This window comes from Nansenia antarctica (assembly GCF_963989245.1).
Source record: "Nansenia antarctica genome assembly, chromosome: 7".
In the NCBI taxonomy this organism is placed as follows: Eukaryota; Metazoa; Chordata; class Actinopteri; order Argentiniformes; family Microstomatidae; genus Nansenia; species Nansenia antarctica.
The window spans coordinates 13,142,287-13,159,110 of NC_137677.1; the positions used below are offsets into that span (position 1 = coordinate 13,142,287).

General features: G+C 40.6%; 1 protein-coding gene across 1 annotated transcript; it reads left to right on the forward strand.

Annotated features, from left to right (window-relative positions):
• Window positions 1–9,196: 9,196 nt before the first annotated feature.
• On the forward strand, window positions 9,197–11,728 carry lrrc8db (leucine rich repeat containing 8 VRAC subunit Db; the record flags this gene model as incomplete). Its single annotated transcript, XM_080536226.1, has 1 exon — window positions 9,197–11,728. One exon carries the CDS (start codon window positions 9,197–9,199, stop codon window positions 11,726–11,728), a length of 2,532 nt encoding a protein of 843 aa, XP_080392352.1.
• Between the last annotated feature and the right edge of the window lie 5,096 nt (window positions 11,729–16,824).

A 16,824-nucleotide genomic window follows, 5' to 3' on the forward strand; every position in this document is an offset into this window, starting at 1 on the left:
AAGAGGTGTATGTTGTTCTATGACACAATTAGACAATATCTCCCTTGAAATGGTAATGGGAGTAAGATGCAAAAAAATGTATATGTTTTGTACACATGTTGTTTTATTTTTTTTCCAAAAACCTGCTGTTTTTGGTTTATGTCAATGAATAAAAACAAACGGCTGCTTTAATTGATATTGTAAACATATTGTCTGTGTTCTGTTACCCCACCATGCATCAGGCAAGAATGAAATACAAGAAAGAAAGAAATCAGTTTGTGTGGAATTATTTTGTCAGCCTAGGTGGCAGTGTTGCATGTTATGCAACAGTGAAAGTTTCAGGTTTAGGCATTCAATATGGCATTTTTAATTGAAGATATTTGGAAATCACCAATGTGCCCAACCAACTTTCATTGGAAATATTCCAAATTGAATAGATGATTTATATTGAACAACCAATTTCAACCTCTAATTATCAAATACTTTCTAATATTATATTGTTAAAGCGAGGTTAATTATATGCAGTACACAATTACAGTAGCTTAACAGTGTTATTACTATTACTGTGTGCAGCAATGGCATTAAGAAATGCAGCTATGAAAGCAGTGCAAGTTCATCCTGAAGAAGCCACCGTATTTCATATTAGAAGGCTTTTTATTTTATTTTAAAAGGCTGTTACAGTCAATGACACGAGTGACCTCTACAACAGCTTTCTAAATGTAGAAACAGGCTAATGTCACAGTCTTCTGCAAATGCATTGTTCTATTTCTGGCCTGGTACTGCAGGTCCATGCATCTTCATCATACAACATATCAAGAGTGTGGGTTTATTATCGTCAATAATTTGTCTGTCACTAGATTATTTCTCACACGCCCTTTTGTGTAGCTCTGTTTATGGGTGAAACAAGTCCTGCATGCAGTAGCATACTGTAAATAAAGCTGTTGTCTTGGACTTGGCAGCTTGCCCTAAAATGGAACAAAGAGCTAAAGCACTATTGAACAAGCCATGGCTAATGTCATTATTCTTTGGTGGTTGGATTTTCATTATGAAGTCATTACAGCAAAACAACGGCTTCATTCCTTTTTGTTAAAACATGTATTGCACTTCTGATCAGTTAACCTGATTATGCTTCATTCACTTGAAAGTGTCTGTTGTTTCAGCTGGTCCAGATAAAGGTCCCCAGATGGGCACTACCCCCTCTTATTTGAGCTCAACAGTCCCATCGTTCATCTACCTTCACAGATATTACTTACATACTTGTTTTCCTCTCAACACCTCACCTCTGCTTATGTCTTGTGTCAAGCATATCAACATGCTTATCACCAGGCCATGAGAGTGTGCAAGCTAGAGGTTCATGTCAGATATAATCCCCTTTATCCCCCCACAGTAGATTCAAGATGGCACTTTTCAAACTGTTACAAGGTGACTGTAAAGGGCTCTGCACACAGCGTGCGATTTCTGTTGCGCGTCAACGTTCCATTTTGAAGTTTGAATGGAAGTCTATGAGAAAATCATAAAACATCGCATCCCAATGCACACAGCGTGCGATGCAATTTCTGTTGTATGTTCTCATAGACTTCCATTCAAACTTCAAAATGGAACGTTGACGCGCAACAGAAATCGCACGCTGTGTGCAGAGCCCTTATGATGCAGTGTCTGCAAACTCACACGCCGTATCAGGAAGGATAGCGGCTAAATACAGATGCAGTAATAATGATTTTTAAATATCAAGGTCGGAGTTGACGTCTTGAAATATTCATACGTGCAGCCACTACCTGTGATAATCTGCTACCTTAATCCTGTTTCGTAGGTTACATAGTATACAAGGTGTAGAAGTTTATCTCTCTGAGAGACATACAACTTTTATGTATATCTTTTTATTCATTGTCTATTATCTTGGGACCACATAAGTAGCCTTGAGAACCGATGGTTCTCGAGCCTAACGGCCCTTAGGGGGCAGGAGCCTGTCTCCTGTTTCTGTAGCGTGAGGCAGCTTGATGTACAAGTCCATGCCACCCCCCCCAAGGCAGCAAACACTGCTGTAGATGCATACTGTATGCATAAGTGAGTGTGGTGGTGCTTATGGGGTGTCGCTACGGGACAGGTGTCGCTCTTGACTGGGAGGGCAAAATCACAGTATACCCACTAGAAAAAACTAGACTACACCACTGCAGTGTTGTAAAAATGTACAGCATATAAACGCCCCATAATACTGATTCACATGCCACAATTTTGGCGCTTTTCCATTATCGGCCCGGGTCGCTTCGGGTCTGGTCGCTTCGGCACGCTTCGGCACGCTTTTGAACAGTTCTGGTTTTCCACTATACACAACAGACCAGGAACGAGTAGGAGGAGTAGGAGATAGTAGGCGGAGTTACGCGTCATAAAAGCGCACCATGGTGGTGATGTATATTTTCACGAGACACAACACAGCCACAACAACAGCGACATGGAGGAACATGAAGCTATCGTATACTTTTTCCTCGGCATGTGGTATATTACTAACCGTGGTTTTTTGGAGAGAAAGAGAAAGAGAGAGAGGAAGCTATGTACACATAATAAAGTCATGTTTTTTGAACCCTTAAAACCACTGCCTTCACTTGTCTGCTTTATGAACTGTAGTATCATTGTGTGCCGTGTTATTCACGGACAAACACGGTGCCCGGAGGCACCCTTTGCGGGTTAATAACTTCGGTTTACCGTGGGTTAGGATAACAATTCAAACGTGTCCGGATAGGGGAGAGGACAGGGAATCTGGAACCATTTGAATGGTGTCGATACGACACTGTTATCACGGTCTATGACACAGCGCGGAGCGAATTCCCTGGTAGAAATGGTCTGTCCCCCCGCTGATATCCTCCATGACGTGCTGCTGCTTAGAGCAGCGGTGAACTCCCGGTTCATTGAGTTTACGGTTAAAAGCATATCTTCTCGGGGTGTCAGCGCGGTGGTTAAGGGCTCATAATGACCGTATACCGATGGTGAAGTTAGCAAAGGAGTATTGTGTTTGTACCACCTCCATAGCCGGTGTTATTCACGGGCAAAGACGGTGCATAATAGCGATTTTTGTGTTATGCTTGTTGTAAATAAAAGTTCTATGATGCATTGAAATGACATTAAACTAAGATAATACGATGGTCAGCATAATTTTTCTAATCTTTATTAATAAGCTATTAAAGAAACTGTAGTGACATTTTCCAAGAGCGAATGTGGTATTTAAAGATGGCGGTTAGCGAAAAAATCTATGAACATGGGATGACGATTTCCATTGACCAATCAACGGTGTGCAGCGTCACACGCAGCCTGGTAAAAAGGTTCCGGGTCTAAATTTGGTTCCTGGTATCGAAGGGTAGCTAAAGAAGCGACCCGAACCGACCCGAGCCGACCCGGGCCGACAAATGGAAAAGCGCCAAAGAAGCAGGCCAGCCCGGGTCGACCCGGGCTGGCCCTGTAATGGAAAAGGGGCTTTTGAGGCTATGGGAGCATAATGTTGCCCTTTAAGCCTATGTGTTTCTTTGTGTTCCTTAGAAATAACACACTCCTTGTTTAAATCTTGTGACCATGGCAATCCAGCAGGTGTTTTAGTACTGTTGTAGGACTGTTTCTACAGTGGAGTGCACGGGGTGCATAGTTTAGTTTAACAGCTTAGGAATTGCAGGAGCGAGTCCATTCATCCTCAGAACGCCTGGACAAGCATTCAACAACATGCATTCTATTACCCTGCGGACATGCGCACCCTCTTTCTCCATTTGCACAGATGTCGGTATGGCATATGTAAGCCATAGCACCACCTCAGTACCATGTGGCTTACACTTCGCCAGCCCCATCAGATCATTGAAGGGGAGTGAACGAGCCGAGAACAGATAAGGTGGGAATACTTTCTGGAAAGGCATGAAGCCACTCGTGACGTTAGAATTATAAGGTTCTATCTCAATTTTTGTCAAAATTGAGTTTTTTACATAATCTGATCCATTAGGTGTTTATTAATGCCTGTGTGGTGTTATTTTTAAAATGTTGAATTTTTTGAGTGAGTAATTCATAAAATACAAAGGTTCCATCTCACAAAACATAATGGAATGTAAACACTTTGACGCTCAATATCTCTGAACTACCCTAAACGGAGATAGAACCTTCTAATTCTAATGTCACGCACTGTCACAGAAACGACATTGTAGAAGTGACGGGAAAGGCGCGGGAGGGTATAACCACATAAACGTGTTGCTTCAAAGTCGTGCTGTTTATGAGCCCAGGAATGGTTGATGCAATTTTAGGGTGAGATCATTTTTTTCGTGCAACCAACCTACATCGCCGCAGCATGTCGCTCCAGAGGACCAAACCGAAGTCTCGATAATCTGGTTTACTGTCTTGTCAATGCTATCCGATTGACTAGATCAGATGTGAGGCATAAACGTCTTTGTTTACAATCAACGAGACATGGGACGTACAAAGAGACCTCATTTCTGGGCAGAAGAATCAAGGAGGTAGTGGGACCACATCAATTGAAGGTGCGTACTGTTATGCGACACTCTCAAACAAGCGGCAGTCTATTTGATGTAATGCCCGTTAGCTATAAATAAACCACACCATATGTTGCTTTGTCACAAAGAAACAACGGACATGCGTCAAATGTTTAGGCAATCTGAGAAGTCTTCGGGACAGTGATGATGGCTCTGCTATCTTGAAACATACGCAATATAGCCTAATTCCCGTCTAAATATGACATATCTGGTGTCTATAGAAATGAAACGATGGCTGATTCTACGGAGATTTGTGGACCCTAACACTTTTACAAGTCTATTCTAATAGGATTATGTGCCATAATAATAAGTGAACGCCATCTCGGCGAGATGCGCAGGCCTGGTATATATTCTGTTAGTTCAGATCCTGGCTGGTTTACTTTGATTCGAACACGAAGTAACACAGATCGACCAGGATTTCAGCTAATAACGAGCGAAGTTGTGTAGCTTTGTCCCCATTTCCTATCGATGCTTTAGAATCATAACATGCACATAGCGTGTAGATTAACACATTGTGAGTAGCACATGTTCTAAAATATGACACAGCATTTCATCGCTCATATTGACATATCGGTGCTGATTGGGGACATCCATCGTATTTTACATTAAAAAGGTTTAGGTTATAGAGTTCACATTTCATACCGCTAAAATCCAAAATTATTTCTGAATGGGCCCTTGTGTTCGTTATTCCCCTTCCTGGTAAATGGCTATAGCCTACAACGGGTTTTAATGAATAGTAGCCTAATAATGGAGAGCATAGCCTAATAGATATGCCCTAATGAACTTCCCGTTTCTGAAATAATCTCCACGTATAATAGGCCTCTCCCTCTCATGTTCAGACATGATGAAGAATGCGAGATGAAAATGAAACAGCCATCGGGCCCTAGGCCATCATCGCTAGAGAAGACACATATATAGGCCTATGTAAACATACATGTGCTTTATTGTCTGATTGAAAGGCAGTCGGCATATTTCGAGCGCATGTTCATATCGCAGATGTTGTTGTTGGCTTATTAAACAATACAACGGGGCACACATCCTTTTTGTGGAATAAGGAGAGTTTTAACCCTAACATAGAAGCACGAGGATTCTGTATCATTGACATTAGCTGTCGACTTTCCCCCCCCATCTGTAAGTAACATTCTCCGGCCAGTCCGAGCGGGTGGGTGGGTGCATGGCGAAAGGCAATAATAATAGATGACACGGACATTGTTTATCTTACGACCCCCGATTGAAGATGGACGGAAAAATGATGAAGGCAGAGTAGCCGCATATCTATTATTAGGCTATGCTCTCCATTATTAGGCTACTATTCATTAAAAACCGTTGTAGGCTATAGCCATTTCCAGGAAGGGGAATAACGAACACAAGACAAGGGCCCATTCAGAAATAATTGTGGATTTTAACCGTGGAGAATGTGAACTCTATAACCTAAACCTTTTTAATGTAAAAATACGATGGATGTCCCCAATCAGCACCGATGTGTCAATATGAGCGATGACATGCTGTGTCATATTTTAGAACATGGTCACACTCAATGGCGATGCTGCGTCCAGTTGAACCCACTGTCGGTTCACGCGCAGTGTGGTTCCAAGTCATTGGCTGTGTTCGGAATGGCATACTAGCATACTACTCATACTAGATATGACGTAGATTTTGAGTATGCAGTGCGTTCACACTGTAGATTGTGTGAAATTTGAGTATGCAAGAAATGTATACTAGATTTTCGGTCGGCTGGTATTGGCATACTTATTATGAATTTAGTAAGCAGTATGCAGTATATACTAATTGAGTATGCTAGTATGCAGTATGCTAGTATGCCATTTCGAACACAGCCATTGTTATTTCGCTATTCATACAGCCGATGTTCCATACAGGCCCAGGTGGTGGTGGGTAAACCTCATTTCAGATGTAGCCTATAGGGCTACAGTACGTATTTGCAATTAAATACATACGAAATGAAATATGAAATATCGATCATCAGTTTAATACGGTTATGATTGGCCTATTTTTAGGCATAATATTCAGGTCCGCCTATATGCAAACAAGGCCATTCGCTCTGCATGTCAATGCGGCGAGCATAGTAGCCGCAACATGGCCACTTTTGATTATCAGAGGATTGAGACAGGCACCCAGCTGATGAAAGAGCCGACATCAAATCCCAGTAATCATTAATTGCTAATAACTGTTGCCCTATTTTGGGGCCCATTTAGCTCAGTCTAAACAAGTATTGTAAATTCTGATTGTAGACTAACAATGTAGCCTACAGTATAGATTTAAGGTCATAACTTTATGACCATAAATACAGTGTATCACTAGCTGGCTTTCCACAGCAGGGATTAACACCTTGCATGTCAAGGCCAATTGCTTTTCTACAGTCACTCCCAGGCTTCAACAGTGCTTAACACTAGAAGATCCGTGATGGGGTCGCAGAAACGATTTCAAGACCCTCCTTTCATGACTTTTCCTAGATATACGTGCGTTCTACCACCCAGTATCCTTACATTTTCAAAATGACATCAGGATAAGCTAGTATAAAGCTATTTTGCAGTTTTTTCTGTGTAGGAGACAGGCTAAACAACAAGATGGTCTTTGTGTGTAAGTAGCAGATTTACATTCTAAAAAGGGGGTCTACCAAGGCAGCTCTACTACTAGGTAAAATAGGCATGGCTGTTCTAGTGTTCATTCTGTTTTTTGCTCAGGAGTTCAGTTCCATCTTGTAGTGACCTCTGGCCCTGAAGTGTGTGGTTATGTAAGGGTGGATGCTAAATGCACACTTCCCCATAAATACAGAAACGTGCAGTTCATTTCTCCAAAAGTTGTATTTCAGCATTTTGTCTGAGCAGATTTGTTTCGGAAAGAATGACATTTGCATTCACATGACTTCTGCAATCACATTTGATTGGAACTGATGAAAACAGCTTCCAAATGTGTTCTGTAGGTCAAAAGCTAGGTATTGCTGATTTCAGGATTTTACTGGTTATTTAGACAACAAAGACAACTAATAATTTGCTGTTAAGTTGTGGTGACAATCGGTGACATTTTCCTTTAAGACCTAGCATAGAAAAATGTAATTGAGTTGGGAGCAAGACACCTTTTGGTGTCAGCTGAGTTAATTTATAACTGATTTAAAAATAAATTCAACTGATAGTAATTGCCTATTAACTATATACAAACACTTTACAAAGCTTTTATAATGTATTCCTCAAAGTTAAGTGTTACGTTAATCTTTTATCAAAGGAGACACCTCTTGAGGGGTTGTTTGCATGTGCTGTATAGTTAGTGCTCATCTACTGTAGCTGTCCAGCTCACTTTTTAAGTCTTTATTCTACAGACAATTTCTTGACCACCCTTTAGTTGTTTTTGTAGAAGCAGGCATTCTTAGCTCTCCAGTCATCTATTCTTTCTGGGGTGAGGTTTTATTTGAGCCTTGAGTTTGGGCTTTATGGCTGATCTATTCACTTCAAAGCCAAAATAAGTTTCCTAGACAACGGGTAAAGCTAGAGAGTGAGATCACCCAGACAGGTTAAGACAAAGAACAAAGTAATGACTTACACAGTTTTTGATGCAATGAAAGGAAAGAACGAGATTGAGTTTTAGGTGGAGCATGTCAAGACAATGTCGATAAGCTTTTGAAACTGAAAAATATGTGGAGCCCCACTGTTCAGTCTGGTATGCAAAGCCTTTCCTTTCTCAAAGACTTACAAATTAGTTTTGCTGTGGCAGACAAGTGAGTGCAAATATAGTTTATGACATTCACTTTTTGTTTGGGCAGCAGCACATAGATAAACATCTTATCATTTTAGATTTTAGAATTCACATCACACAGTCTGCGAACATTGAAGTGTTTCATAATAGATGTTTAATCTTTCTTAACAAAAAGTGTTAGGCATATTCTAGGGTTTTACAGTAGAGATGTTCATTGCATCTTAGTTATTAATGTCCCTATAATTCACAAGCCTGTTCTTTGTTGTAGTGTTCAACATTTTGAAAGCAACATTCTTGGTGCAGATGGTGCAACTTGAGATTGTATTGATTATCTTTGGTGTGATTTGATATATTGATCTGTCTATCTATCACAAATCAGGACTATGTGATAGATAAGCTAATTAACAAGTTTAATGTACTCAGCGAGAGCTGCACTGTGTAAACTGATTGGCAGTTATTGGCCAGGCTACTGTCTACAGGTACCTCACTGAATCTGAATCTGAATCTGAACTTTTATGATGATTTATTTTCTGGGCCTGGTTGATTTAAGAAAACAATATGTACTCTCCATAATTTGGGCTTCATTGACAACTGAAACTATTAGACTGTTGAAAGCGAACTAAAGCTGTAGTTTAACTTCCTCATTTGCTCCAAAAAGTGGGATTTGTTCCAGCCCAGGAAACCTATGTCACTCCACCATTAGCCACTAGTAAAGGGTAATCGTCTCATAAAACCAATGTCCTCTTTCAGAGACAGTCTTGAGATTTTGAACTTTATCGGACGTGACATAATTATTAGGCTAAAAAATATATTTTCGAACTAAAATCATAACAGAACATCATGGGTAAGCTCAGGCTTCCTTTTACAGCTTGAAAATGTGACATTTTATTTTTATATGGCTTTTAATATGATAATACTATGTAATATTATGTTCAAACACCTCATATGCCATTTGAGTTTGTTTATGTTCTTTCTTTTTTTCTGTTGCAGGAATGTTTACTCTCACAGAAGTAGCCTCCCTTAACGACATCCAGCCAACTTATCGAATATTGAAACCATGGTGGGACGTCTTTATGGATTACCTGGGTGTTGTCATGCTGATGCTGGCAATATTCTCGGGAACAATGCAGTTAACCAAAGATCAAGTGGTTTGCCTCCCTGTCCTGGAACCTGCCGAAGAGCCAAATGGCTTCTCAACCCAGGGGCCACCAGAGGCAGCTGCTGGCACAGGGAATGGAGGAAGCAGGGTCACACTGGCTGCAGCGCCCCTAATGACTAAAGACCTGCCCGATAACGTTGTCCAGGAAATTCACTTCTCACAGTCAGGTGCAGCTGGGCAGCCTCCACCAACAGGCATTAGGACAAACTTGGACTTTCAGCAGTATGTTTTTGTCAATCAGATGTGCTACCATGTTGCCCTTCCGTGGTACTCTAAGTACTTTCCATACCTCGCTCTCATCCATACTATTGTACTCATGGTCAGCAGCAACTTTTGGTTCAAATATCCAAAGACTAGCTCCAAAATCGAGCATTTTGTTTCCATTCTGGGGAAATGTTTTGAGTCTCCTTGGACAACTAAGGCATTGTCAGAGACTGCATGTGAAGACTCAGAGGAGAACAAACAGAGGCTAACTGGTGCCTCCTCCCTACCAAAACATTTCTCAACCAGCAGCGAAGAGGGAAGTCCTAACCAGTCCACCCCCATGCTTACTAAAGCAGGGGTCAAGTTCTCTGCTGAAAAGCCTGTTATCGAAGTCCCATGCATGACTATCCTAGACAAGAAAGACGGTGAGCAAGCGAAGGCCCTTTTTGAAAAAGTGAGAAAGTTCCGTGCACATATAGAGGACAGCGACTTGATTTACAAGCTGTATGTTGCTCAAACAGTGATCAAAACAGTGAAATTCATTTTGATCTTGTGTTACACGATGACATTTGTTGCCGCCATTGATTTTGACCATGTATGTGAACCTGACATAAAACATTTAACTGGGTACGCAAAATTCCAATGCACACATAACATGGCATTCATGTTAAAGAAGCTGCTTGTTAGCTATATTGCTCTTATATGTGTTTATGGTGTGATATGTATATACACACTCTTCTGGCTCTTCCGACGACCTCTCAAGGAGTACTCCTTTGAAAAAGTGAGAGAAGAGAGTAGCTTTAGCGACATTCCTGATGTTAAGAATGACTTTGCTTTCCTCTTACACATGGTTGACCAGTACGACCAGCTGTACTCAAAGCGTTTTGGTGTCTTTCTATCTGAGGTCAGTGAGAACAAGCTACGGGAGATCAGCTTGAATCATGAGTGGACCTTTGAGAAACTGCGCCAACATGTAACTCGCAATGCTCAGGATAAGTTGGAGCTCCATCTTTTCATGTTGTCAGGTGTGCCGGATGCTGTTTTTGACCTCACTGACCTGGAGATCCTTAAGCTGGAACTAATTCCTGAGGCCAGAATAACAGCTAAGATTTCCCAAATGACAAACCTCCAAGAGCTGCATTTCTACCACTGTCCTGCCAAAGTTGAGCAGACAGCTTTCAGTTTTCTTCGTGACCACCTTCGATGCCTTCATGTCAAATTTACTGATGTGGCTGAGATCCCCACCTGGGTGTACTTGTTGAAAAACCTGAGGGAGCTGTACCTGGTTGGGAATCTGAACTCTGAAAATAACAAAATGATCGGTTTAGAGTCTCTTAGGGACCTGAGGCATCTGAAGATTTTACATCTCAAAAGCAACCTCACAAAGGTCCCGACGAACATCACAGATCTCTCTCCACACCTGATCAAGCTGGTGGTTCATAATGATGGTACGAAGCTCTTGGTACTGAATAGTTTGAAGAAAATGATGAACCTAGCTGAACTGGAGCTTCATAATTGTGAATTGGAGCGAATTCCCCATGCTATTTTCAGTTTGACCAACCTGCAGGAGCTTGACCTCAAATCCAACAACATACGCACCATTGAAGAGGTCATTAGCTTCCAGCACCTCAAGAGACTTATTTGCCTCAAACTGTGGCACAATAAGATCATCACCATTCCATTGTCAATAAGCCATGTCAAAAACCTTGAGTCGCTCTACCTTTCGCACAACAAACTTGAGTCTCTGCCTACACCTCTGTTCAACCTCCTGAAGCTGAGGTACCTTGACGTCAGTAATAACTCAATAGTGGTGATCCCGCTGGAGGTTGGATTTATGCAGAACCTGCAGCATTTTGCCATCACAGGCAACAAGGTGGAGGTAGTGCCCAAGCAGCTGTTCAAGTGCACCAAACTGAGGACATTATGTCTTGGACACAACTGTATCTCTGTCTTTCCAGAGAAAATAAGCCAACTGGTGCAGCTAACACAACTTGAGCTTAAGGGAAATTGTCTGGACCGCCTACCGGCCCAGCTCGGCCAGTGTCGCCTCCTCCGCAGAAACTGCCTCATCGTAGAGGATCACCTCTTTGACTCTCTCCCCTTGGAGGTTAAGGAGAGTATCAATCAGGAAACAAATGTTACATTCGCAAATGGGGTGTAAATGTGGACTGACAGTGGTTACTTTACTCATGTGAAATTGGATAACAAAAATGAGTCAAGAACTTCACACTGTACATACAGCCAGATAGTCAACTTCTTGATTATAGCATGTGGAAAGAAAGGTTATGCTCAGGGCTGGTTCCTCTTGAAAGAACAGATGATGGTTTAAACCTATAGACTGAGAATAGCACTGTGGTCACTAGGTGAGTAGGTCCTAGGTACTGTGGGACATCCCAGAGTGATGGTATAAAAGCTACTAGTTAAATATTTTTTGTGTTTGGACATGACTTAATTACTTCCTAGTCGTAAGGAAATGGACACCTCTCTCATAGAACAGAAAATTAAATGGGAGTGTAGAAATAATAGATGCCTGAGATATCTCTGATTAACCTTTTTTCTTTGTGTTATTTTCTTTGTATTTTCTTTGTACTATTTTCTAGCAACATTATGGTACTTTTTACCTGAATCCATGAATGTCAGTATGTAGCAGTTTAGGGATTCTTGTGACATTTTTCACTTTCTTCTACATTCCAATCTTTTTGCAAGTTATTTTCCATGCATAAGTAACTGTTGAATCAAAGAAATCTCCCAAGACCCCCAAAAACCCACTCAACAGTATGATTATTCCTGTATCTGTTAGGCTATACTGTTGTCTGTATACCACACAAGTTGTTTTAACAAAATAATTGAAACTGATAAGTAGAGAACTGTTCTTCAACTAGGGTGATTATTTACCAATAATGTAATAATGTATACATACCACCATATTAGAAAGGCATCATTGATATGCATCTATCTCTTGACTGCTCACAAAACATCATTGTGCATGTGTATGTTTACTATTCATGGCTTCTACTCATAAATGTGGCGGTGCATTTATTAGCCGAACATCACTGTAAATACCTGGTGTCCTACAATGCATTCAAACTTAAATACACAGCCTCTAAAGAGTCCACAGATATCTGATTTCTCTAGTTTTGGAGTGATTTGGGGGGATAGGTTGTGTAATGTACTGAATCCTGCAAGATGATGTTTAATTGTTTGTTCCTCTTCCGCTTATTTTCCAATCAGCCAAGAAACACTCTGTATGGCAAAATCATAAACTGTCAGATTTATTTTTTTCACTTTCATTTCTATTTAAATTTTCAGTGCTTTCCCCTGCATCTCATAGGTGGCACATTTCATTAAAAGATTCCAACTGGAAACTGAAATTAAACTTTTATTAGATTTCAATCCAATGTAAGACCACTTTTGTCGTATGGAAACATCAGACACTGTTCTTTTTGTGTGAAGCTTCCTATTAATGTGCACACTGCACATGTGGACTATCACCAGCACACCTACATTGTCAATAAACTGCAATCCATGTTTAGAGAATAGGAGGTCAATTATTTGCCTGGCTGAAGCGACTCGAAATCTATCCCTGACTTTCAGTACCGAGTCTGGTGAGGCAGTTTGATGTTGTTGGCTGATGCGATGATGCGTCAATAACTAAGAGAGATGCTGGTTGGTGTATCCACTTGCATCTTGTGTTTTGTTTAATTAAACAAATCATGATGTGTGGTTGTCTTAAGAACCGCCTCATCACTTTTCTCTCCGACGAAATGAGCAAGGTACGAGAGGCCTCACCCAAATGCAAACACAAAGTATGTGAGAACCAATCAATGTTTCCACTCAAAAGTCGACTCGAATACGGGCTGCTAAAACGGGAGTGAATGAGAGTGAGGAAAGTTGGGTAACTAGACCAGTGGGTGCAGCCCTCTGACTCACTGTTTAGGCCTACCACTTTGGTCTGGCTCCAGCTAGGCTAGGCAATTATGGCATAATAGCTTAATGTTATGACTTTATTCCCATTTCCAAATTATTTGAGTGAAAGAAACATCCTGTGTTATATTACATTATTTATAAACCATGCTTTCAACTTTATTTATAAAAATGATGTGTAGAATGACTGTCAATAGGCTTACGTTGGTTGAGAGATACAGACTTGTTGTAATGTGTGCAGATCAACCCTCTCAAGACAACGTTTGAATTCTGGGTGATAATGCTTGACAATCGATGGTGTGTGTGTGTGTGTGTGTGTGTGTGTGTGTGTGTTTGTGTGTGTGTCTGTGTCTATATCTGTGTCTGTGTCTCTGTCTGTGCGTGTGGGTGGCAGGGAAAACTTGGTTCAACTACAAATAATATGCATTGTTTTGTAAACAAAATAAATAATGAGGGGTCTAGTGAATCTTTTTAGTCAACCGCCCTCCTCTCCCCCTCTGTCATTGCTATGTCAAAGCATAGCGTATGGTAGGCCAAGTTGCTTTTTAAGATTGATTTTAAATAGAATGTTAAATGAATGTTTTACTGATCTGATTCTCTAATATATAACTTAATGTATCTTCAACATTAACATAAACTAACTTTGAGGCTACTGACACCGCCAGGAATACATTCAGGTACACCATTCCAGATTATGCATTACGGTACATTTTGGGGGGTAGAATCCTGTTGTGTTGACAGCAGTACATTGTGTGTTATTATATCTAGCATCTGTGGGGCATGTGATAGTGTCATTACTAACTGGGCACAAAACCTTCCCATGCTCTTTACTTGACAATGCGTTTAAGATAAATAGCACTGAATCACTATTGATCACTGTAAATATAATTTTGAAATCATGTATTACAAGATCTTTTTTAAAACAATAAACGCAGTTAAATACACAAATGATCTATATATTTTTTTGACTTTGGTGCTCTTTCATTATCATTTTGTATCATATAAGCGTGAAGCAATCTTTGGTTCTCTATGTACAGTGGGGTGCAAAAATGTGGGCACCCCTGGTTTAAATCAATTAATCTCCAAGTGATTAAAAGAAAACCTGAACACTAAATGCTACAAAGTTAAACATGACACCTTTCTGCAAATTCTGCGTTTGCAAGCTGTTATAGTTGCCCGAGGAGGAGTTACAAAGTACTAGCTGACAGGGTTCCCAAACTTTTGCACAAGGCCTTTTTCCTTGTTTTATTATTTTGAAACTGTAAAAAGTTTAAAAAAATAAAAAATAAAATGTAATTTTGCTTTAAAATGTGATGAAATGTGTCATGTTTAACTTGTACCATTTAGAGGTTAGGTTTGCTTCTTTTAACTTAGATATTAATTGTAAAAGGCATTTTGCAGCCCACTGTAGCCTACTTATTTGCTCTTGGGATATGACCACTAGGCTACTGAGGCCCAAACTTTCCTCAAGGGTGATTTTATGATAAATAAACACATAGGATCTGTATGATATCAGTCAAGTTAACGCAAGTATGTGACACCACACCATTTATGAACTGCATGTTTGATAACAGATTTGTTAGAAAGAGGCTTCGCTGAAAATCATGGCTTTCTTGTCGGATGTTGAAATGAAAGCAACGGGAGCAAATTGTCTTGCATTAGAGCGCTCTCGTGTGGCGGAATAACGTTACTACAGATTATGTATCGAAGTTCTTTCAGACCGACACCAAAAACCGACATCCCTCTGCCTACACGCTATGAAGACCCGCCCCTCGCTAACAGGTGTAGCAACCAGGCTCATGCTGCGATCGTCGTCGTCAGTAGTTTAGACATTTCACCTGGGTTACTACATTGTTTAAGCCTTTTGCATTAGTTTGTTTTAATACTAAATGGTTTACTGCATGTTGATGTTGTGTTAGATTAGGAAGCTGCTGCTGACCATGAGGAAGATTGTGTGAGGAGGCTGCTAGATCAGCAGATTATGACCCATTTGAAAGGTAGCTACTATACTTAGCTACTATCTGTATTGAAATAGACTTGGCTAACAGTAAATGTATGTGCAAACATCACGATACTCATACTTTTCTATCACTAGCCAACAAGGTGAACATTCATTCGTTCATCTTCTCTGGTTCATCATTGGTTTCATCTTGAGATCAGTCAAATGACAACAGTCTTTAGCCTGGTACACACATGAAGATTTTCTAAATGTTAACAGATTTTTTTTTATCTGCGAGGGATCCCACACATGAAGATAAAAAATCATGGATTGAGCAGTTTTGATCGTATTATGTGTGGTGTGCTCTGATATTCCCAATACAGCACACCACATACAAAGATCTGTCCTACGACATTCTAGACTGAGTCTCGTCCCCCAAGCCAGAAATCTCACGTGATCAGGGTAGTAGTACCCTGACTGACCTGTACGAGGCAGCCATGTGCGACAGGGCAAATAAAGTTCTGACGAATGAAAAGAAGAAGACGTGTCAGTCAACTCGCTTATTGATTGGCTATATTCAATTCCACGTCACAATCGGACTCGCACATTTCACCCCCACACAAGAGAACTTTTGATCGTAAATATTGAAATATTGAACACGTTTAATATTTACGATTGTCGGCCCCAACCATTTCCCGAGCAGATTGTAGGGAGAAATTGACTCTTAACACACCTCACACCACAGGATAATCTTGTGAGCCATCTGATAATCGTCGGTAGAGGGGAAATTGGGCCAAAATTGGCCAGATTATCTTTATGTGTGTACCAAGCTTTAGCTGGTGTGAATCGTCTGATAATCACATTACTAAATGTGTTCTAGATTTGGGCGCTGTGATGACTAATGGCTCTGCCCCCTCTCACCAGTGTTAGAACTCTCCCCCAACGTTAGAACTGACATTAGGGGAGATACCAACTGCAGGTGTTAATGTGTCTGATTCCAGCACCAGGCATGATCTGAGGAACTCCAGCTTCAACTCTCTTTACGCTGGTGTCCCTGTGTTCTGCGGCAGTGAAGATGGACATACGAACTCCTCCTATGATGGCCTCCCTGTGTCTTCCTCCCCTGTGCCCTCAAAACAAATGTGAAGGTCAATGCAGTGATGGGAGAGTACATACAGCAGTCAGGAAAAGGCATACAGTGCATTCAGAAAGTATTCAGACCCCTTCACTTTTTCCACATTTTGTTGTGTTATAGACTCAATTTAAAATGGATTAAATTAAAATAATTTGCCATCAATCCACACACAATACCCCAGAATGTCAAAGTGAAAACACGTTTTTTGAAATGTCCGTAAATCTATTAAAATTGAAATACAAGAAATACCCCATGTATG